A 24291-nucleotide genomic window follows, 5' to 3' on the forward strand; every position below is an offset into this window, starting at 1 on the left:
CGGTGTTCACAGGCCCCTTACGGAGACCCTCGGAGAACACTCCGGTAGAATTATTAGGCCCGACAGGCACCTCAGGGTGAACCCCAGTAACAGAGCGATCAATGCCCCTCCCGGCTCGAGAGGAACCCAGGAAGGTATCCCCCGGCCGGGGTGCTCTGAAAATTAAAGAACTTACGGGGCGTTTTTTCTTCTTGTCGATGAACGCCTGAAAATGCGAAGGAGGAGTCCGTCCGAACACCACCTCCCACCGCTCCAACCGACGTTGAAGTGCCCGGACCGAAAGTTAGACACAGTAAACACAGGAGTCCCAACGGTGTTCCGGACCCAAACACTCTTAAACAAAGAGGATGGGGAGCCCGCCATCGCGAAGCGACGGTGACACGATGAACAGTCTGGAAAATCTAGTTTAAAAGACATAGACAGACTAGTAAACGAACGCTAGCGAGAGCCAGAGAGGGAAAAAAGGGAAGAAAATCTTCTGAGGATGCAAGTGCGTCCGGCCCGATCGTGCAGAGAAAAGGACTGATGGGCGATGCGGAGCCAAGGTGGGTGGGGTTACGGCCGCGTGCCGGGCCCCGCGCAGGAAAGAGAGGAGGGACACATTTTTGAAAAAATGTGGATGCTTTTTACAAAAGTGCTCCGGTTCCGTCCCACAGGACGGAGAGATGTCCCATAAGTATGGAGGAAAGGGGATGGGACGTAGGAGTAACTCATACTTACTCTTACGTCCCGTCCCCTTTCCTCTATACTGTATGGGCGATTACAACTGATTGTAGCCCCAGGGTGGAGAGGAGACCCTCCTTAAGCAAATAGGCTCCTGAGAACCGCCTGCCCGAATGCCGCATCAGATCTAGAGCATCCAAACAGTAATGCTTGCAGAAAGCCAAGGGAGAGGCCCAAGTGGCCGCTCTGCTTATGACTTGCCAAGGGACATGGCGCTGGAATGCGATGGCCGTTGCCATTGGCCCTGACTGTGTGGGCATGCATGTTGGCCGGGAGCGGCTTGTGCTGGCCCTCATACACTTCTTTGATGGCAGAGACCATCCAGCGGGATATGGAATCCTTAGGGGCCTGATAGCCTGGCCCCGAGCCACCAAAAGTGACAAACAGGGCAGTGCAGGACGGTCCTTTCCAAGTAGAATTTTAGGGCACGCCTGACATCCAGGCAGTGCAGCACTTTCTGTGCTTCGTCCTTGGGATCGGGAAAGAATGTAGGAAGGACTATTTCCTCATTCAAGTGAAATGCAGATGGAACCTTGGGCAGAAATGCTGGGTGCGTCTGCATGACTACCTTGTCCCTGTAAAAGGTGGTATATGGTTCAGAGGCGACCCGCGCCTGAATCTCGCTGACTCTGCGAGCCGAGGTAAGACCGACTGGTAAGGCCGTCTTGATGGTGACCAGCCTAATGTCCACAGATGCCATTGGTTCGAATGGCTTGTGCGCCAGGGCGCCCAAGACTATATTACGCTCCCAGACTGGGTGCGGTCTCTTGACGGGCAGGTAGAGCCTAGCTAGACCAGTCAGGTGTTTCTTGATGATAGGGTTGAAGGAGGAAAAGATGGCTTCCTCCGAGTTCCTGTAAACCCCAATGACTGCAAGGTATTTACAGCAGGTGTCAACGTGTACGCGCGAAGGAGCGAGGTGTGCCGAAAAGGAGAGCACATCCTCCAAATTGCAGGCCAAGGGGTCAATTCCCTTGGAGCCTGCCCAGTGGCAGAACCTGGTCCATTTTCTCTTGTACTGGGCCCTGGTGGCTTAGCTCCTGGCGCCCTGTATGATTTCCAGATTGGCCTGTGAGAGGCTAAGGTGCCGAAGCGGTACCTGCTCAGGTACCACGCAATGAGGGCTAGTTTCCCTGGCGCAGGGTGGATGATCATGCCCCCCTGCTGTGCCAGAAGATGTGCTGGGCCCGTCAGGAGGTGTATCAGAGGCACTTCCGAGAGGCGGAGGAGCTCCGAAAACCATGGTCTGGCCGGCCACCATGGAGCAATCAGAATGATGAGGAGTCGGTACGACTCCTTCATCTTGCAAATTACCCTGTGGATCAGGGGAGTGGCCGGAAAGGCGCAGGCCTTCATGCCGGTCCACTGGAGGTGAAATGCATCGCCCACAGAGCCGGGGCCCTGACCCTGCCTAGATGCGAACTGGGGGCACTTTTTGTTGTGCCAGGTGGCAAAGAGATCCACTTGGGGGTGACCCCACTTGTTGAAAATCTCCTGAATAACTAGGTTGTTTAGCTGCCACTCGTAATTGTCCGCTCCCAGCCTGCTGAGCCTGTCCACTTCCAGGTTGGATTCCCCCGGGAGGTGGACTGCTGAGAGGAAAATGTCGTTTTCCAAGGCCCATTCCCACATGCTGATCACCAGTCTGCACAGAGGAGGGGATCTGGTGCCTCCCTGCTTGTTGACGTAGTACATGCTGGTCGAGTTGCCTGTCTGGATGAGGACAACCTTGCCCTTGAGAAGAAGTAGGAATACTCTGAGCGCTAGGCAGATGGCGTTCAGCTTCAACCAATTGATGTGGTATTCCTGCTCCTTTCGAGTCTAGGTGCCGTGGACCCAGAGATCATCCAGGGTGGCTCCCCAGCCCTCCAGCAAGGAGTCTGTGGTGATTGTGGCCTGCGGAGAGGGCAGCCGGAAGGGCTTGCCCGTCCGTAGGTTGCAGTCCGAGGACCACCAAGTTAGGTCCGGGTGGAGAGATGGAGGAACGTGGATCATCTCGTATTGCGAGCCACGCTCCTGACTCCACGAGGCCGCGAAGTGCAGCTGAATCCTTCTCATCCTTAGTCTTGTGTGCAGCACGGCTAACAAAACTGCTGCTAGTAGACCCAGGAGATGTTGGTAACACCATGCCGAGGTCACCTCTCTGCTAAGGAAGTGGGCTGTGATCCTCTTGATGGCCGAGATCTTGTCTTCCAACGGGAAAACCCTCTCAGGGCATGTGTCCCAAATTAATCCCAGCAATGTCAGAGTCTGCATAGGGAGCAGCTGTGACTTTTTGAGGTTGAGCGAGAAGCCCAGGTCGTGCAGTGTGTTCATAAGGGCATGGGAAGAGTGGTGAACAGCTTCCGGAGATGTAGCCCTGATGAGCCAGTCGTAGAGGTGTGGATAGATGTGGAGGCCCTGCGCTCTGAGGAAGGCGCTACAGTGTTCATGAGTCTGGTAAAGACACTGGGGGCCGAGTTGAGGCCAAACGGGAGGACATTGTATTGGAAATGGTAGCCCATGATCCTGAACCGTAGGAAAGAACGATGGGGCTGCCAAATCGGGACTGTAAGTATGCGTCCTTCAGGTCCAGGGAGGACATCCAGTCTCCCTTGTCCAATGTCTATGCTATAAAAGCTGGTGTAACCATCTTCAATTTTTGCAGGGGTAAGGAGAGGTTGAGGGTGGAACGGTCCAGCACAACTCTCACGCCCGCCTGGTTCTTCTTCTGAATGACGAAAAACCTGGAGTAGAAGCCAAAGCCTCGCTGGGAGGCTGGAACTTCCTCCATTGCCTGGCTCTCTATGAGCGACCGGACCTCCGCCAAAAGAGTTGCTGTCCCAACCTGTGGGAGTGGAGGGGAGGAGGGAAGAGAACCTGCGATGGGAAGGCTGTACCCCATGGATACTATGGAGAGGATCCAGGGGTCCACGAAACTATGGCACCAGAATTGTGCATGCAGCGCAAGCCTGTCCCCCACCGGAGACACGTGGACCCGAACGGGCGTGTCATGCCTTCTTTTCCTCGGAGGCTGAGGAGGGGGACTGGAAAAAGCCCTTACTGCCCCCCCCTCTTTTTGTTGTTTACGCCAGTTCTGAGACGGGGAGCGGTCCAGCTGGCTGGATCTGCGTTCCTGGAAGCCGCGGAACCCTCCATACGTACGACCTTTCTCTGAGCGCTGTTGAGATTGGGTGTACGATTTGGGCGTGGTCTTTGTAAGGATGGATAAAGACTTTGTCGTTTGAGAGCTGTTCTTGTTTGTGTCCAGCTCTTCATCCGTAGAGGAGTGGAAGAGGCCCCCCCCCCTCAAACGGTAGATCTAGAATGCGCTCCTTGACCTCCGGGTTGAATTTTGTTGCCCGGAGCCAGGCTGTTCTACTCATGTCCGTGGCAATACAAATGGCACGGCCTGAGGTATCAATATGAACCACTGTGGATTCCATGAGGTCATGCGCCACGAGCTTGGCTTCTGCTAGCCCCGCCTTAAAGCATGATTGGCATTGGGTGGGGAGTTTCGGGAGGAGGTCTGCAATTTCCTGCCATAACCGTTGGTTGGCGGCAGCCAGCATGGCATCTGCGTTGGACTGACGCAGGTGCAAGGAGGCGGTGGAGTAGATCTTCTTGCCGTATGCCTCCAAGATCTTCTCCGTGCCTAGCAGCGCCGCAGAGGAGGAGACTGAGGATGACTAAAGCTTGGAGTATAGTGATGCCGCAGCGATCACCGAGGAGTGTGGCTGAGGATGGGTTGAGAGCAAGAGTGTGTCCCCGTCCATCTGCCTGTACTTGGCATCCAGGCGTCGATTCACCGGCTGCACCGAGTGGGGCTTAAGCCAACCCTTTTTGGCCAGGGAGATATCAGTTTGGACTGGAATCCCCGTGTTGGCAGAGGGGCGTCTTGTGAGGACTTCAGCCAGACCCCTCTCTGCCGGCTGTTCGACCTCGGGTTGGGGGAGGCCCAGGCACTCCGCCAGGCCAGCAAGACATTCATGGAAGGCCCTGGCTGAGGATGGCGTGCCCGGATCCTCCTCCTGGTCCATATCCTGCGGATCTGAAGGATCTTGAGGAGGAGGAGTGGTAGATGGCGCCGGAGGCTGGGGTACAGGGACCGCAGCCGGAGGCTGAGGAGGCGGAATCGGCTGTGGAGCCGGAGGAGGTGACTGCACCTCTAGCATGGCGGGGAGGACTTCCCCATCTGAGGAGACCTCATGAGGCCGAGAAACCTCTCGAAGAGCACCTCCGCACTGGCCAAAGAGGTGGCAGGGGGTACCGATGGGGTAGCCGGGGGCTGCTGGAGCTACTGCATACTGTGTCCATATGGACGCAAAGGAAAGTTGCCCTGCGCAAATGAAGGATAGACTGTAGGCCTCGTACCTGGTTGAGGCCAGTCCCACTTTGACACTCGTTCTTCGCCGAATTCGTGGAATGGCGTTGGACGGGTGCCCCTTTCTAGTGCGGTGGCCATTTTGTGAAGGTGCCTGTGATGTTTTGCTCTGCCCGGTGGGCCCGGCCTCGTCCAAGACTCTTGCGTGTGGATCACAAAGCCTACCCTGTTCCTCGGGCCTCGGCCCGGTAGGTGCAACACCCTCGACCCGGAGGTCGGTAGAGCTGCATTTAGGTGCCCCCTCGGACGTATTGCCGGTATTAGGGCATAGCCTCTCAGAAGTATTGCCAGTATTAGGGCATAGCCCCTCGGCCATGGTGCCGGTAAAAGGGGGTAGCCCCTCGGGTGTAGACCCGGTACAAGAACCTTCAGGTCCCACGACACCGCCCGGGAGGATCCGAGGACCCCTCGACCCGAAGGCCGGTAGCTGTGGCAGCCCCGGATGCGTGCCGGTAGAAGGAACTGGCCAGTCCCTCCCGCGCGGGAGAGTCCCTGGGAAGGAGTCTCCCTTGCGGGGTGCGCTGGAAAATATTGGCCCTACCTTGGGCCTGGTTCGATGCTTCACAAAGTTCTTGCGATCCTCTGGAGGTGACCTCTGGAAGAGCTCCCTCCACCTGGCGAGTCTGTTCTTCAGCGCCTTCGAGGACAGCGAGTCACACGCCAAACATGACTGCCAACCGTGGTCTGGGCCAAGGCAACATAGTCAGAGGGCATGGGGTTCTGAAGTTGGGAAGAGCCTGTTGCAGGATGGACACCTGCTGAACCCTGTAGAAGTCGACATTCGCTGGGGAGGAGCGTGACGCCCGAGGACCGAGTACCTGAATGACAAAAAAGACAAAGGGAAGAAGTATCTGCGCGTGGAATTACATGGCCGAAGCCAAACCCTGGAGCGCTGGTGAATTCGGCCCATTCCCGTCGACGCGGAAAAGGGGACTGAGGTGTGGCACCGGAGGGCGGAGTCAGGGCAGCACATGCTCCTTGGGCCGCGCCCCCACACGCCTCTAAATTTAAAGGGGAAGAAGGTTTTTCTGATGAAAAAGGTTCCGTCTCCTGTCCCTTGGAAGGGATGCCCACACAGTATGGAGGAAAGGGGACGGGACGTAAGAGTATATAGTGGTGCGTATAAGGAGGTGTAAGGGGTAGAGAGTGGGGAATAGGGAGTAAACAAAAGGAGAGGGAGGATTGGGACGGACTCCCAAATATAAAAAAAATAATGTTGATCTGTTTTTTCGAGAGATACAAAAAAATGGCAAACAAATAATCGAAAATATAACTGCCGATGTAACAACATTTATTTAATTTTTGGGGTATTTATAATGCACCTATACACAATGTGTTTCGAGGTGCAACAAGACAAGTGGGTGGGGGAAGCAGGGAGGACAAAAAAATGATCCTACTGGGCCTTGTGACATTCGGATCATGCAAGTGCAGCAACGAGTAGTGCAGGGGAGAGGGGAGGGTGGGAGGGAGTGCCAGTCAGGGAGGCATACAACCTTGTGAAAAACAAGTGCAATGGGAGGCCAGGTGGACAGAGCTAGGGGAAGCAGAGAGTGCAGGGGAAGGAAGGTTTACAAGCTAAGGGGCTGGAAAGGCTACAAGGGTGCAGGCCCAACCAGGCTAGTGCAGGGGGGGCTCGAAGGGCAAGTGCAGGTTGAGAGGGATCGGGGGGGTCAGGGGAGTCAAAGTGCAGGGGTAGACTGAACTAGCGGGGCCTGATGCCCTGTAAGACTTTGAAGAAATGAGGCAGCCAGTCAAGGGCAGACGGGAACATTAGCAGGGGAGGGAGAGAGGGAAGGAAGAAGAGAAAAGGAATGTCTTGAGAAGCTTCCGGAACTTAAGGAGATCCGGCTCAAGTCTGAGAGGGGCAGGAAGGCCATTCCAGAGGGAGGCACCTGCGGAGGAGAGAGATCTACCCCCCACTCTCTGCTTGGAAAAGCATCTGATCTGCTGAGAATTAGACCTGGAAGCCCAAAGGGCTCTAGCAGAGGGGAGTTTAGGGAAAGAGAGAGTTGGATGTAGCGGGATCCCAGGCCACAGAAAGCCTTGTGATTGGTGCAGAGGGTCTTGAACATGATTCTCACAGTAACCGGGAGCCAGTGGAGAGATTTTAGGGCTGGACAGATGCAGTCCCTGGGCTTGAGGCCTAGGATAAGTCTCGCAGTCCTATTCCGGATTAGTTTAAGGGGGTAAAGGGAGAACCATTTATCTGTTGTACCATGGGGGCTTGGCTAGCCCTGTGGGTTACTGTTTATGTGTTTTATTCTTTATTTACGCTCTATGCTTGCTGCAGGTCAGAAGAAGTGGGAACAGGACCAAAAGCTTCCTAGGTCCCTGCTGGCAAAGCCAGTAGTCCTGACTAAGCCTTAACAAATCCAGTGAAGGAGGGGTGGGGGCTCTTTCTGTTTTCCCACCAGTGCAGCATGTCAGAATCACACCACTGTGGTCTGGAGAGCACCAGGTAAGATTATTCAGCAGAGTGTGTTTCTCCCCTTACAGTGTCAGGCATTATGTATAGCCTTCTGCCCCAACCCTGTCAAGAGGAGTGCTCCCTGGAAAGGAAATAAGAAAAGCCTTTGGTTGTTTCCAAGTACATCTTGTGCCAAGAAGCTGTATGTATACCTAATAAATTACAACTCAATACAATATCACACAGAAGTGTGACATTGAGCCTTATACTTCTAAAGTGAACAATAATTTGAAAATACACGATGCAGAATAGCACATTTTTCATAAAATATTACCCAATTTGATAGTGGGTTAACCTACAGAACTTAAAATGCTAAACCTCATAAAGATCGCCTTAAATGCTGAATGAATCAAAGTCAGCCAACACGTATTCCATCCCAGTGCTAAAATACTTCTTAAGATTATCAACATGCAAGAGCCGTTATGTGTTCTATAAAAGGTGTGGTAACTTACATTCTTGCTGCTTTACAAACAGAGGTCTTGCACATAACTTCAGGACTATTAATATTTTCATTTTGGGGTATATTAACCCTGCCTTTTTCGACTCATTTTCGTCTTAATTTGGTGACATAATATACCCCAAATAGATATATATTGGAGATCCACTTAATATTCCTGACGATACGCGCAAGACCTCTCTTTTCATTACAGCAAAAATATAAATTACTAAAACTTTAGAGTTTAAGGGCCTGATTAACAACACGTTTTTGAATGGGACTTTCACATTCAAAAACACATTTATAAATTAGGCCCCAAGTTCGAAATTATTTCATGCTTTGGTTTGCACGATATTCTGAGCAGTATTTCCATATGATGTCTCCCAGGAAAGACGTATGGGATCGGCCAAGCAAGTAGGAATACTTGGTCCCGTGAGAAGAAAGGGGGCATGGTGTCTAATCCTGGATTGCTTTGGTGAAAAAGACATATACCCCAAGGGATTCAATGGGTTCATTTTGACACAGCATTTCGAGGTGGATCTGCTCCAAAGAAATGCTCCATTGGTCAGTCAGGGAGATTTCATGTTATCAATAGATCTCTTACTTTCAAGTCCGGACAAATGCCTGACATTGGATGGGGCGGGGGGTGTTTGGTGGTGGCAGGGATTGCTAGTACTTGGCTAGTTGTATTAATCCCTTACGCTTGCTGTTTGCTCATCTCCAGGGATTCATTTGTCTGAGGAGTCATTACATGGAAATGTTCAGGTGTCGATTCTCACCGGCTAGGGTCTACTAATGTTGTCCATGGCACTGCAGCTGGTGGAAAGGCTTAATGGAGAGGAAATGGCATGGTTATTGCACTGCTTTGTAAAGCTTTGGTGAACATGGTGTGTACAGCATGCTGGCTGTGCGAGGTGCATCTTTGGTGGAAGGAGGGGGAATCTGAAGAGAGTGACACAGCTGCATGAAGAACCAGGGAGCAAGACCAACTCTGGAATGGGAGTTGGATGTCTGACATGGAACTGGTGAATACAGAAGATGAAGAGTGAGCTCCTGCTACTGCTGTACAGGAAGAGACCAATAGACTGCAGGTGGCTCAGGATGGAACGTGGTACATGAATGACCTACTTTAGCCAATCAAATAATTTCCTCAAGACAAGCCCTGACATGGGAGCTGAGAGGGCAGAGGGAGCAAGAAGATGACAACAAGGGTGCAGACTGAGTTAAGAGAGACAGGCAGCCCAAAATAATAGGAGAGAGCAAAGGTGAGGAGTTAGGAAGGAGCAAAGGAAACGGAACCGGAAATGTAGGATAATGGAGGCAGCACACGGAGGCGGTCTGCGCGGAATGCAGAAGAACAGGATCAAGGAGGGTAGAAGGGAAGGAGAAGGAGAAAGGTCCGGGAACCAGGGAGCAACACAGTTCAGGAGAACGAACTACAGAGCATGTCAGGCCACAGCTATCGGTAGCGTTGAGACGCGCGGAGCCGCAGGGGAGTGGCTAATTTATAGAACGTGCTACATAGGACGTAAAGGTCGATAGACCGCGTTCCGTGTATACGGCCATGTTGGGTGTACTACAGCGAGTAACCCCCGATGTGCCAGGGACAAGGAGGACCAGAAAGGGCGTGATTGACGGATCATGACACCTCCTGTATTCCAGTGTGAATTGACAATGACAACAATCGGTGAAACGCTGCATCCAGAAATACTTAGTTCTCATTCTAGGAGCAAATTGAGAAAGAAAGCACAGTGTGAAACACTGCACACAAAGAAACCCTTCACCCAAACCTACTGTATATTACTCAATGGTATTATACACTTGCTCTTTTGTGAGCTAACACATAATAAGGTACACAAAGCACTTGAATGGTAATGGCCTGCTGTACAAGAAATATAACTGTGATCATACCGCTTGTGAAGATCCTATTGCTTACATTGAAGATATTCAGGAGGAATGGCAGCTTGAAACTCGCAAATTGATTGTTTCACAACAGCCACGTTTTCCTCTACAAAATCATGGTATGTACACGTGCACTGTGCTACTTATTTAATTTGCAATATGAATAAAGAACATTGAGGGTTTATAACGAATGATGTCCTTTGGATATTATATACTTTTCTGAATAATCTTTTTTCCCAATGATTCAAAAATTATGATCATGGTATTGGTGATGATATTATATTATATCAATTCATAAGAGAGTACAGCCCTGACGAAGGGATAAATATTTCCGAAATGCATTGGCAATAAAACTCTCCATTACAAACATAGACCCATGATGACTATGGTTCTTCCATTACATGAATTTACAGTTCAAAGATATTGAAATAAACACAGATGACTAATGGTCTGAAGAACAAGGAATAAAATCATTTGAATGGATACATGTTTGGACTTATATTTACCACCTTATTAACCTCGGACGAGGCAAATAGTGAGCGGCTGTTCAGTTGGGTGTGATCCACCCATCTTGTTCCCAATAGGGTAGACCATGGAGAACAGTGCTAGTTCTTGAGGAAGGGTACAGGTTGACTGACATAACTGATGACGATATGTTCGGAGAGGACCGAAGTGGTGTTCTTCATGAGCATTACATACTGGATAAGGATAGAGAAAAGGGAAGTCCCACAGCGAAATGCAATAATGCGGCAGCGACCCACATTTTTTCAGGAGGATCTTGAAAAAGTGGCAAGTGCTCTTTGCACCACAGGCCCTTATGACATAGGTTTATTGAAGGGGATAGAGGAGGTTAAAATAAAGCTTAAGCCAGGAGCAATTTTACCCCGAGCAAAACAGTGCCCCATGTCTCGAGAAGCTGATGAAGGTATATTTCAGACTATTTCAGCATTGATGAATCAGGGGATTCTGGGGCCATTAGAGTCATTGTGTAATACCGTGGTGTATCCAATTAAGCAATCTAAATGAGGGTCGTAGAGATTTATACAGGATTTGAGACCTCTTAACCAGATTGTAGATCCTGAGTTTCCTTTAGTTCCTAATCCAGCGACAGTATTATGTAGTATCGCAGTAGAAGCTGTGAAAATGTGTTTTTATCGATCCCGTTGCATGAGGACGCCCAAGACTTGACTTAATTTACGTTTCACCAAAAAAGACTAAAACACATTTGTTTGCCTCAAGGGTATTGTGAGTCCCCATCAATGTTTAACAGAGTCCTACAGATGGATTTAGGCAATATTGATCGCGAAAAGTGCAGTGGTACAATACGTAGATGACTTATTGATTTGCAGTAAAACAGAGGATGAGTGCAGACAGGACTCTGTCAGATTAATGACTATTCTAGCAGACCAGGGATATAAGGTGGACAAGGAGAAGTTACAGTACTGTCATGAAGAGGTGTTATACGTAGGTCACTTGATTTCACTTGAATGAAAGAAAGTGACACCTGAGAGAGTTCAAGCAATCATGAAAACATTAAAACAAACACTGTGAGACAAATGCAACAGTTTCAGGTTTTGTGCAATTACATTAGAGCCTTGGTGTTTGATTATAGAAGGTACACAGGGCCACTTACAAGTGGGTAAAACCCAACTAGAATGGACTGAAGAAATGGAGGAAGAATTTGAAGAGTTGAAAAAAGCTATTTGTGCAGCCCCAGTTTTAGGGATTCCCAATTATGCTGGGGAATTTTATTTATTTTCACATACAAATGGGTCAGTAATGACAGCAGTGCTTACACAAAGAACCACATTGGGGTTCAAACCTTTGGCATATTATGGTGGGATTTAAGACCCAGTTATGAGAGGACACTTCCTTTGTGAGCATTCTTTGGCACCCGCCGCGTTTGCAATTGAATTCCAAAAGTATTGTCATGGGTTGCTCTATGACCTTTTACATGGAGCATGCTCTATTTGCTATTCTAGGGGAACCCAAGGGTACATTGACATCCCAAACAGCTTCAGTTTATGAAATAAATATTTCTAACCCAGCGATTAAAATCGTAAGATGTAAAACAGTGAACCCAGCCACATTTATAGCTGAACCCATAGAAGGTGGTGACCATGTGCATGCCTGTGCCAATTATGTTGAGTTTTGATGATGATATACCACGTGTGAAGGAGAATGCTTTAGAGGGAGGGGAGATTATTTTTACTGATGGTTCTTTGAAAATTGATTTGACTATTGGGGAAAGGAGTACTGAGACACAGATTAAATGGAGAATTCCAAGTAGTAGCAAGTGCAAGACTATCGACTCACTTTTCAGCGCAATCAGCAGACTTAATAGTGCTTATTGTCGCACTCGAGAGATATAAAGGACAGAAGGTGACTGTATACAGTGACTCCACTTACATGACATCAACCGTACACGCAGGGTTGGCACGCTGGAAAAGGAGGGACTACCTCCGCACAGACGGCACTCCGGTGCAACATGCGTCTCTATTGGAGAGACCCATTAAGGCACTACAACTCCCAGTAGACATAGCAGTCAGTAAATAGCCGTAGTAGTCAGTAAAAGCGCAGCGCAAACTAAGAGAACCAGTTTTCTCTCTTGCTGGAATGAAGCTGCAGATGCAGAAGCCAAAAGGGTTGCATATTTTACAGAAATTTAGAGTTTTGATACTGAAGATATTAAAGAAAATTCAGTTACAACCATGTTGCTACAGGAAGGGTCTAACAAGTTGTCAATAGCCCAATTAATAGAGATTCAGGGAAGTGCACCACAGGAAGAGCACGAATTGTGGACACGAAGGGGGTGTTCTTTATCCCCCACGGAAGCTTTATGGCGACAGGACAGCACTGGAAAGCCAGTGACGCCAGTAACTTTATTTAAAGTTGTGCTTGAACAGCTACATTATCCTGTGCATGTAACTAGAGAAAATCGTGCTGCTAGTACTGCAGAAGATTGTTTCATTCCTAATTTGTTGGAACACATTGCACGGTTTATGGTGAATTGCATCGTGTGTCAAAAGTTTCCTGCTGGGCATACACTGAGAACGATTAGAGGAGTAATACCTCGACCGAATGGTCAATTTCAGCATCTACATATCGATTATGTTGATATGCTGTAGACATGTAATGGATATAGGTATCTATTAGTGGTGGTGTATACCTTTTCTAGGTGGATCTAGGTAGGTCTGTGTACACACCCTGATGCCACTTGCACAGCAAAGTTTTTAGTGCGGAAAGTATTTACGAGGTGGGGTGTGTATGAGGTACTAAGATGTGAAAATGGGGTGTATTTTGTTAATGAGCTATTTGAACAAATAGGACTTTTACTAAGTATAAAACACAAGTTCTCTTCTGCTTATCACCCGCAAGCGAATGGAATATGTGAGAGACTCAACGGCCTCCTCAAAAAAAGGAATGCCAAGATTAAATTGACTTTGAAAAAGGGATGGCTCTATTGCCTACCCCTGGCCATGCCCTTTGGAATCAACCAGGATCAGACCACCACCTTACCCCGCATGAGCTAGTGACAGGGCGTCGAATGAGAACGCCCCTTACACCTCTGTCTAGGAGTAAGAGTAATGCCCAGAGCGTAGCAAAAACTTTAGGTAACGAGATGCATGATTATTTGACATGTATGACTTCTAGTATTTCTTTCATTTCAGATTAAGTCAAACGCGAGGGGGGTCATTCTAAGAACATGGAAGAAGATCATTCGGCAATCAGTCCAAGTGAACTATTGCCACCACTTAAGTTATATGCTAGGGACCTAGTGTTGATTAAAATATTTACCAGGAAGTGGCATGAGCCATGGATCCATGGCCCTTTCATTGTCGAAGAAGTGTCCCCTTCTGCAGCTAAAATAAAAGGAAGAAGAGCTTGTTTGCACTTGAGCGACGTGAAGATTTATAAAGGCAAGACCTTCCCTCCCACCGTGATCAAGAAGCAAGACAAGAAGAAGTATTTCCACGTGTGCAGACCCGAACAATGACCAAGAAGAAGGACGATAAAACAAGTGATTAACATGCACTTCATTTGGACTGGAATTCAATAGACACTCCTTATATTTATTTTAGCAGGGAGCGCAAGGACTTGCAGAGAATTCCAGGAATTTTGAAATTAACTTTTAGAAATATATTGAAGTAGAGAATAATGCATCAGAGTTATGCCTAAATGTCAGGTCTTGATCAGAAATTGAAAACGAGACCAGTATCTGGATTAATTTTGTGGAGAATTTTTGTTTTAGGTGATCCAAACATGTGGTACCTGCCGACAGTGACGTTCATCGGCTTGTGGTGGCTGTCCTTGTGTTCATACTTCAATCTTACCATGCTCTTGTTAGTTAGAAAAGACGTTAATATTCACACTTTTTTACAGGATCCTAAAATGGTCAAATGATAAGAAGACTCCTTATAGCTACAATTGAACAAATTTTACAGTTGCAAATATAAAGAAATGTGATGATTGTATTAAAAATGATTAATGAAGAAAATGTTATGGTCATAGAAGTTGAACAAGTTCAGCAAGCAGTAGGATGGCACGAGAAATGGAATCCCCAGATTTCTAAGCCCGATATATATTTTCATGTTTGTTCTCGTTGTCTTTCTATTCCTTATTTTTCACAGTCTCTATCATCTTAGTACTCCTGCTGAAGAAAGAGTTCCTATGGTTCCCCCCACTGTGAAAACAAATAAAGACAGGCTCTTTGATTTCTATAAATATATTGAGAAACATAAAAGAGATGCAGAGGAAGATAGTGAAGGGATAAATATCTATTCAAATAATACAGCTCAACTGGGGAATAACATGTGTTACCAACACATGAAAAAGGTGTGGGAACAAGCATCTAATGAGGGTTGCTATGTCTGCTCTCTCATCCCCTATGCCATGAACACAGTAAGAACTTTCATTGCAAAGGAGGTTCCAGAGCATGATGCGAAGTGCCTCAGCCATCTTGCAACATGAACTACTCGAGGACAGTGCCAAGGAAGTTGGGCGACCTTGTGATGGAGATCAAAATGGTTGTTTCCATACCAGGATGATGTGCAAACAATTGGTCAGGGTGACCCCAGACAGAACCACAGTAAAAAAAATATGCTGACCATTCAATAGTGTTTCAAGCACAAAATGCCATTTCTGTCTATTCATACAGACAAATTGATCAACATAACATGCCATAAAAGCATAGTGAAGTGAATATAGTGAATATATGCAGGTAAGCTAGCTCGGCGGGTTGAGCGCTCGCTGCTGAGATCTGAGCATGATCTGCAGGTCGCAGGTTCGAACCCTGGCAATGCCAACTCAGCCTTTCATCCTTCCGAGGTCGATAAATGAGTACCAATTTCGGTTGGGTGATACTGTATGTAAATATGTGCTCTGTAAAGCGCTTTGGATTAAGGCGCTTTATAAACACATCATTATCATTATAACAACAAACAAAAACAATGTGCTAAACAGACTGGTACACTTTTCAATCATTTAGTGATTTGCAACATACACACACTTGTATTTCAAAGGGGTTCAAGTGGAATAATATAGAGTTATACATGAAGTATGTTTTGCCTAATTGGCATACTGAGACAAAGAGTTGACACAATAGTGTTTCGGCCTGTTGCATTTGGGTAGCTCCAAGTATAACAGCCTTCACCAGGACAATAATTGTGGTTTAGGTTCCCCACAGCCTGTGGTATGCATCATGCTCTAATGTCATAGCACAGAAAGTTAAGATGATGCCACTAAACAGGTGGTATTTCCAAAACACAGTCAACGTCTATGCGTGGAAATGCTGGCACATCAGTGAGTGCCCTTTCTGCACAGAGGACGTAGAGTGTAGGGGGCTGTCAATGGGACCTTCTAGATAGTCCATGCATCTCGAAGCAGTTACTGTGGCAGTGTATGCCGTCTTGATCCTTGATAGGCCTCATCTGCTATTGAGCACAGCAACAGCCCTATCATGCCTTGACATTTATTTTCACCAAGTTGTTTGCATTTTATGTAAGAGTGAGATATATACAAACATCTGGGGAAGTAGGGCAATACTTTTCAACAGCAGCAATGGAGCATCCCTTGTAGGCATGTGCCTAGCATTGTCTGAATTGTTTGGGGAACAATAGGGTGTCTCAGACATTTTGTGGCGCTTTGGTCACAACAAATGCTCACTGTTCACACAACGCGCCCTGTGCACTCGTGCCATGTGTACAAATGTGCATGCTCTTAACAAGATGTATGTCTCTAAATTCTGCTATTGCACAGAACTAGATTTGATATCTTTCAGGAAATCTGACGTTTGTTTCCCAAGAATGAAATGCCCAAAAATGTCTGCACTGCTATCTCTATAGTCAATGATGTTGGATCCCACTACCATAGCAATACGAAAGTTATGAGGCCCTGCACTAATTCTCAGGGATTCCATATAGAGAGCCACCTCCCCTTCCAAACACACACAGCAGGAAATTCCAAGTTATGAGCTACTAGCCAAGCATAAAAAGACACTTTCCTCCTGAGTTCTCCACACACACAGCACATCATGTCTTACTCACTGAGAGTCAATTATCTCTTGCTGATGGCTACTGAAGAGTGTAAGTTTTGAATCCATGTCACTGATTATCGCTCCTGCAGAAAATCAAGCCCTTACGATAGGCATATCAGCCTCAGAACCATCACACCACCGTACACACCCTGGTCACATCTCACCTGTATGGGGGAAATGCCTCACTTATTGGCCTACCAACAACCGCCTGTGAGAAGCATCCTGCATGCCACTGCCTGCCTCATCAAGGGTCTCTGCAAATATGACCATCTAATGCCCATGCTCACTGAACTGCACTGGCTAACCATACAAACATGCACAACCTTAATGCCAGCTGGGTCACGTACAAAGGTGTCACTATGCAGGCTCCCTGCTAACAGGAAAACAGCGTCCCCGTCTCTGGTGGTCAGTGCATCACCAGAAGTCAGGGTCTAGTAAGGCAAGAGCAGCAAAAATATAAAAAGCGAAGAGCCAGGAAACAAGCATTCTCGATCTAGGCCCCCAGACTGTGGAACATCAGACCCACAACACCAGACTATCCCCCACCCTCATGCAATTCAGAAATAAATCAAGATCTTACACACTCCCCAAACTCACCCAGCAAAGTAGCCAACCTGATGACCAGACTTTACAACCCGCCCCCATGCCACAGCCCTTTCAGCACTGTTACAAGTTCTCCACTGAATGCACAATAGCTCAGCAGTAAAAATAATACCAAATAGTTTGTTTTAGGTATGAACGACCAATCACCAACATTTAAAATCTAGTAGGGTTTTAGGAAAAGCAAAATAACTGCATGAAACATGTACAAGCAATGAATTTTAATTGATCTTGTTTATTTGTAAAACTTCAGAAACCCATCTCGCTTGGATTAAACTACTTGGTGGGTAAAATAGCCCCGCCCATCACAAACAGTAGAGGATTCGGAAAGCTACAGCATAAGAATTGAAAGGCACATTAAATATTATACTTACTAGTGATCTAACTTACCTAAACGTTCATAGAGTGTTTCTGCAACAAAAGAAAACATGTACATTGGCATTTTCTATAGCGGATTTGTAAATTATTTTCATTACTGATTCTGGTGGCATGTATTTCTGACACATGATTGCCTCTACACGTCTTTACATTTGCACACTCACATCAGTACATTTGGTTCTCGTTTCCTCCTTTTTAAGGGAGCAAGCCTTGTAAGAGTAATAAAGGGAATGGGGCTATAGATTAAAAAAGGGAAAGGGATGCAAGGCATTCCTCCTTTTTTTTACTTTCTTAATTAACACATTGCAAAGTAATATCACATGACATAGAAAAAGGCAAGGAGTCCTAGACATATGAAAACAAATGTATGTGAACATCAGTGGAGGAGTAATTCAGTACAAGCAGGAGTCAGAGGCAGTATCAAATGGTATAAACATAGCACGGTTATATGCCGAGATACATATACCCTGGGTTCAGCCCACCAGTGAGTCAATAGTGGTGCCTTATGATGGTGGTACACGCAGAAGATACGCTTTGAGTGGACCCCACATGTCTTTTGGCTGAGATTTGGCGGGCTGCATAAGGGCCCAATGTTCTTCCATATCACTAGTCCAGGTATCGCAGCAAGTGATCTTTCGTTAGAGCCCCTGTGTTCATCCATTGCAGCAGAATGCAACGATTGGCAAGTAAGGGACATAAACTGATATATTTCCACCTGTGACCTATATTACCTCCTATTTTTAAAGGAAAAAAAGCTAATCCAGCAATGTAAGTGCGTCAAGAAAGGACATATCAATGTTGCTCCTTTTCAGGGAGCAAGTAATATGGGTCTGAGGGAACATAGATTTAAAAAAGGGGAATAGGTATTTGCGATTAACCCCATTTAAAAAATAAAATAAAGCAAGGGAAGGGATGTAAGTGCAACAAATGGAAAGACATATAGAGGAAAAAGTAGCAATGAAAGGAACTGTTTTTTTCTTCCCTAACTCCTGTTAGAACCACATTTTAAATACTGTGATGCTGGAAATGCATTGGAGGGACAAGGCCTCCTTGTCCTTGTCCTGTATTCCCTTATGTGTGTTCTGTGTTGTTTTCTGCACAGGAGTCCAGTTGGGACTCCTGGCAGTGCTGCTCTTCCTATTTTTGGTTGTGGTGAACAGAAACCCTTGGGATACCCTTATGGCACCCATGGGTGAGGGTACAACCCTGTACCCCTAGTGTATGTTTTTGGGCACCTGTGTGTGGCCCAGAGAGCAGGGTATGGGCTGGTGGCAGCTCCATGCTGAATTTGACAGGTATCCTCCATTTTGGAATACCCAGGCCTTGCCATAGTATGCACAATCAAAGGTTGACAGCTGAATATAGCTATATATCCCTTTTACAGTACACACATAACCCCCATAATGCTGGTTTTACTCCTCCTCCACGGGGCTGAATTGTTTACTTCACAGTTGCTGCTCGACGGCATTCATTTATATTTGTATTGCCATATAATACAACGCCATGAGTTACGATCCATTACTTTTAAGTTAAACGCTGATGAAATCCGACCCCTTTTTTCTTTTTGCATTTTCACCCCTTTATGTTAGCCTTCATTGTGAACGTTTTTCAAAGTCAGATGGTGATTTATTGGTCAGGTTTACAAATAATTTGCAATCTGTTGCTGCTGATTATACCCTCCAACACTTTTGAATATTTGTCTTTTCAACCTCAAAAAAGGCGATTTTGTAGCAATGTTAACTACACTCCATCCTGTTCATATTTTCTTCCTTGCTTTTCACATTTATGGGGATTTTCTCAGCATAGTTATTGTGGCGGCCCTTGGGATTGTGGAAAGGATGGCCACAGCTTCTATTTGGTCAGTAGGCATTGATGCTGGAGGTGCAGTGCATGTCATCAGAGGCAGCACTTCTAGGAAGGGCATACTGCTCATCTTTGTGTCTGGGTTTTGACGTCTTCCCTCAGGATTGAGGCTTTATGCATTGCAGGCCTATGCAGTGATATATTCTAAGCTGCCTGCTAGCACCCAAACCGGCACGGTGGATTTTGTCATCACATGATCACACGCCAACATTGAAGGCTGCTGATACTGGAGAAAGGGCCATTGTAGCTCTCCTCCTTCTTTGCATGCTTCCAAGTGTGCCACCTGACTCCTTGTCACATGGTCATCACTCTACTGGCCCCATAGGTCTCATCCTAGATTTTGTTGGTCTTCAACCTCCGCCGCACCCCCGAACAGGGGACCTATCTGCAGACCTGTATCAATGTATAGTACTATCACTATGCCAAGACCGCCCAACTGTTTGCAGAGGCCAACCACCCCATGGCCTTAGAGGCTATCCCAATCAGAGGCTCTACTTTAGAGATTTTTTTCTTAAAAACCCACCTTGCTTGCACCTACACCTACGCCTTGCAAAAGACCCTTGTTGGGTCGAAACATGTGTCTCTAAACTGTGCAATTAAAAATCACCAATATATACTACAACATTGAGCGTTTGACCTTATTACAGTTTCATACAACATCTCAAACCTCGAGCGTTTGAACCTATCTCAGCACCATAGAACACCTTAATCAAACGGAAACTACCAACCAACCCAACGCCACTGTGACACAGGTTCAATACCCACACTGTCCGAACCAACAAACCAGATGGAAGGGCACCATCTCACAAGAACCTAGTCATTGGCAGTTGAGTCCCACTCAGTGTTACACCGATCTAGCACAGTGATCTGCAATTTCTAGTGCCTTATCCTCCTCAGCTACAATTTACTCAGATACTTAATTTACTTACTACTTAATTTACTCAATTTACAGAGGATGGATCAGTTACATCGACTGAACTCTGCAGTGGAATGTCAGATCTCCCAAAAGTGAACATTTTTATTAAAAGCAACAGTGACAGTTTGTCCATCTTTTAGGACTAAGGCTATTGGAAGCAATTGTTCTATGTGTTATGTTTTAATTATGTTTTAATGGAGAACTGGACCAGACAATGTACTGATTCATGTCAGGTTAAAACCTCATTTGTTTGGTTCAGACAGAATGGGCAGAAGGCTCCCATGCAGGTTGGTGCTGTTCATGGCCCACTCACTGATGACGAAAGACGGAAAAGAAGGCACTTGAGCCCACATCAGATTTGTGCTCATATGGGTTGTACTTAATGAAGATTTGCGAAGCTCTCCCAATATCTTTCGGGAAATGAGAACATACACTTTGTTTAGGAAAAGAAAAGGTAACTGGATCTATTTTGATTTACCAGTTTAGTTATCTAGCCAATCAATGTCTGCCATTTCTGGTTATTCCGCCTATTCTTTGACTAGTAGAATCCAGAATGTGTATTATCGAATCAGAATGACAATAATGAACGTACAAACAAAAAACACTGACAATGGTGGGGGGCGCAAGAGAGAGGTGCAGGTTAGTGCCTGCGGTAGGAATAAATGGGATCCAGAGGATTTGACACCTCCTCCTTGATTAGACACTCCATTTCGAAAACATCTATAGACTTGTGATTCTGCAGGTTGGCGCGCTACACATCGGAATTTGGGCATCAATTTGCTCTGTTGGTGTTGGGTCTTTGCTCATCTTGGAGGTTATTTTGTCTTTTTGAGTTTATGCCCTGGAGGAATCAGCTTTGTTGGATGATGCTTGGGCTGTTTGTGGATCAGACCTGAGGAAAGAAAATGGGAATTGCAGTGTTCCCTAAGACAGTAGCTGATTTAGTTCATTCAGGTGATGGTACTGTATTTGGTGTGTGGAAAAATTGATAAAAATTCACTGGGAATTCAGTTAGGAAATCACAGGGAGATGTTTTATTTTGATCTAATGGTGTCTCCTGGTTTCCCACTAATAGTGCCCTGTCTACAGAGACAGGATGCTTACATTATTTAAAGTTTGCATTCTGTGAATATGGAATCATGCATTTGTAAATAGAATGATATGTCTGAAACTGGAAATTGGGCCCTGGAGATTGAGAAGGTGGCCCCGGTTGATTCTCGGGATACTGTAGGCCCTTGGTGGTGGCTAATGTTTCAAGTCAGTGTTAGGCTTTGGTATTGTGCTTTGGGTGTGTTTTAGAAACCTGAGAGTAAGGCTCTGCCGCCGCACAGGAAATGTTATTGTTCAATTAACTGGGGCCTGACAGTGTAGTTCTCTTTGGCTAGATGTGCAGTCTTTCAGAGAGTGAAAAGAACATGTTCAAGGACTTTCTCAAGCAGAAACTCGAGAATGGATGTATTACTCTGACAGAAGTATTGCTATTTGTTGCGTCTCTGTGTGTACTATTGAGGCCTCAAAACTGTGACCACTAATGATCAATACCCTTTATCTTTTGTTACGGATATTCTGAAGACTTCAAGTGGAGGAATAGATTATACTAAGTGGAATCAGCATGGAGCATGCCACCTATTGTGAATAAGAAGTGGTTACCAGTGGAGGAACGCATTTAGGACACCTTATGCACATTATGAATATGGTGGCATCCCTTTGTGTTGTTTAATGCTCCATCAAGGTTTCAAAGGTTTATCATTCCCACCTGACAGCAGGACCCTACAGAGGGTGGGGCCAACCCCTCTACATTTGAAAAATCAACCCCTCTCAGTACATGAACTATTGTTAAAGTTAAAGCTAAAAGTCTGCGTCTTGGCACCACTCAGTATTGCATCGAGAGGGTACTCTGGCTAATCAGTCAACACTATAGGGTCCTCCAAACCGTCATCAAACATAATATAAAATATTCATATAAAATGACTGGCATAATGGATATTCCCTGTGTGGAATATCTAATATTAATTCTTGTGGATTTTGGCTGTATGCCACATATTACAGCTTATCTCCCGTGCTCCGATGGTTTAAAGATAATGGAATACCAATGCATATAACATTGCATGCACCTATAAACTAAAAGAAAATACTATTATTGAGTTTAGGGTTTGGATTGAAATTGCTATTTATTCGAGTCCATTGAATTGTGGCGGTTGATTTTCCAATGCTAGCGCCCCAATACGTGTTTCACCCCTCCTGCATCCTCACACGGGGATTTACATATCTACTGTGTTTCATTCAAGATAGTTGCTAAACTTATCACATGTAAGTGTTCTGTTTTTATTTCTACTTATTCTGATTTCATTCTCGTTAATGTATTTCTTGTAATTAGATTTGTTTTGGTTAAACAAATGATCTTATATGTTGCATATATTCGCGTTACTTTATTCTATGTGAATAGTTGCACAACATTGCCCTAAACTATTTTTCAAAAACATTGTTAATGTGCGGTAATTTTTGTGATCGTTAATTCATACAACGGAGACCACCTGCTTACCTGGTTGAAGGAATACTTTATTCTCACCATATTAGATCAAATGAGAGTGTCTCTCCTTTGAGGTCTCGGGGAATGTGGGGAGGAGCGCGCTGGAAAGGCACATCAGCAGCCCGGCATAAACAAAACCGGACACCATGTAGGTCATAAGTAACCTGCCTTTGCTGGGGCACTATGCGCGTGATCCTTGCTCTTGGTAACCTGACCGGGCTCACGCATCGGCGAGTCCCAACATGGTGACGTCGCGCAATGCTCTTTTTATGTAGTTTATGTATCTATCCGCCCTGTCCCTTGAGGTAGTCCCTCCGGCGAGAGGATGTCGAGAAAAGAAGTCTGCTGGCTTTTCATCCTTTCCTGGTTTGTGGACTATGGTGAATTTGTATTCCTGGAGACGTATTCCCCATCTTTGGATTCTCAGCAGCATTTGTGGCGTCGGTTTTCCATAGATTGTGATGAGGGCTTGGAGGTCCGTATTTATCTTGAAGGGTTACCATACAAGAACTAATGGAAATGTTCACAGGGCCACAAGACCGCCAGTGCCTCCTTTTTAGCCTGAAAGTATCTCTGCTCTGTTTCTGTGGGACTCCTGCTGGCATATGTTTTTCTCTGGTCATGTCCACTCCCTGAATGTTGTGCTAGGATTGCCCCCAGCCCTATGGGACTGGCGTCCACTGTGAGTAGTGTTGTTGGGATGGGGTCAAAATAGGACATGCAAACTGCTGCAGCTATGTCGCTCCTTTGTGTGTTGAAACTCTCTTGTTGTAATGGTCCCCATTAAATTTGGCGTCCTGTTTTGTGAGTGTGTGTAAGGATGCGCTAGTGGTGGCAAAATCTGGGAGGTATCTCGTGCAATAACTCGCCAGACCCAGGAAGGATCGTACTTGGGCCACGCTTATAGGTCGGGGCGCTTCTGTTGGCGCTCTTATCTTCTCGGGGTCCGGTTGAATTCCCTTCTGAGAGAAAATGTGGCCAAAGAATTTAGGGGTACTTTTGTTAAAGTCGCCTTTGCTTTTGTTCCGTGTGAGATTGGCACCATTTAGTGCTACGCATACCTTCATTAGCGTGGCATCGTACGTTTCCTGAGTGTCCAAATACTAGAATGTCATCACTATACTTGATGAAATGTGGTATGTCACGAATCATCTTCTGTGTTTCCTCTTGAAAGATTGTCGGCCACTGATGAGATCCCAAAACATAGGTGTTTATATCGAAACAGCCCTAGGTACGTAGTGACGGTTGTTATGTAGCCCGACTCTTCACTGAGCTTGATTTGGTGGTACCCCTTGTTTAGATCAAGACGGGAAAACACTGTCACTCTCACTCTGCATTAATTATCAAGCAGCGGGTGCTCCACTTCTTCCGAGCGGATTGGGTTCGCAATCTCATCCTCAGTGTGATGTCTCGGGGAAAGCTGGAAGGAGCGCGCTGGGAAGGCACATCAGCAGCCCGGCATAAACACAACCGGACTGCATGTAGGTCATAAGTAATCTGCCTTTATCGGTGTGCTGTGCGTGCACATCTTGCCCTTGGTCACCTGACCGGGCTCACACATTGACGCGTCCCAACATG

The 24291-nt window shown here is 46.4% G+C and overlaps 1 protein-coding gene across 4 annotated transcripts in view; it reads right to left on the reverse strand.

Moving 5' to 3' along the window:
• The window catches only part of LOC138527555 (E3 ubiquitin-protein ligase TRIM39-like), a 500407-nt gene that overhangs the window by 126059 nt on the left and 350057 nt on the right, over positions 1–24291 (reverse strand). For all 4 annotated transcript variants that reach the window (XM_069638827.1, XM_069638813.1, XM_069638820.1 and 1 more), the window contains one exon: positions 17417–17437. In XM_069638827.1, the coding sequence (XP_069494928.1) occupies positions 17417–17437 (21 nt within the window). The remainder of the gene's footprint in view (positions 1–17416; positions 17438–24291) is intronic.

Source organism: Ambystoma mexicanum, chromosome 1q, assembly GCF_040938575.1.
Source record: "Ambystoma mexicanum isolate Mex_15411 chromosome 1q, UKY_AmexF1_1, whole genome shotgun sequence".
NCBI lineage: Eukaryota > Metazoa > Chordata > Amphibia > Caudata > Ambystomatidae > Ambystoma > Ambystoma mexicanum.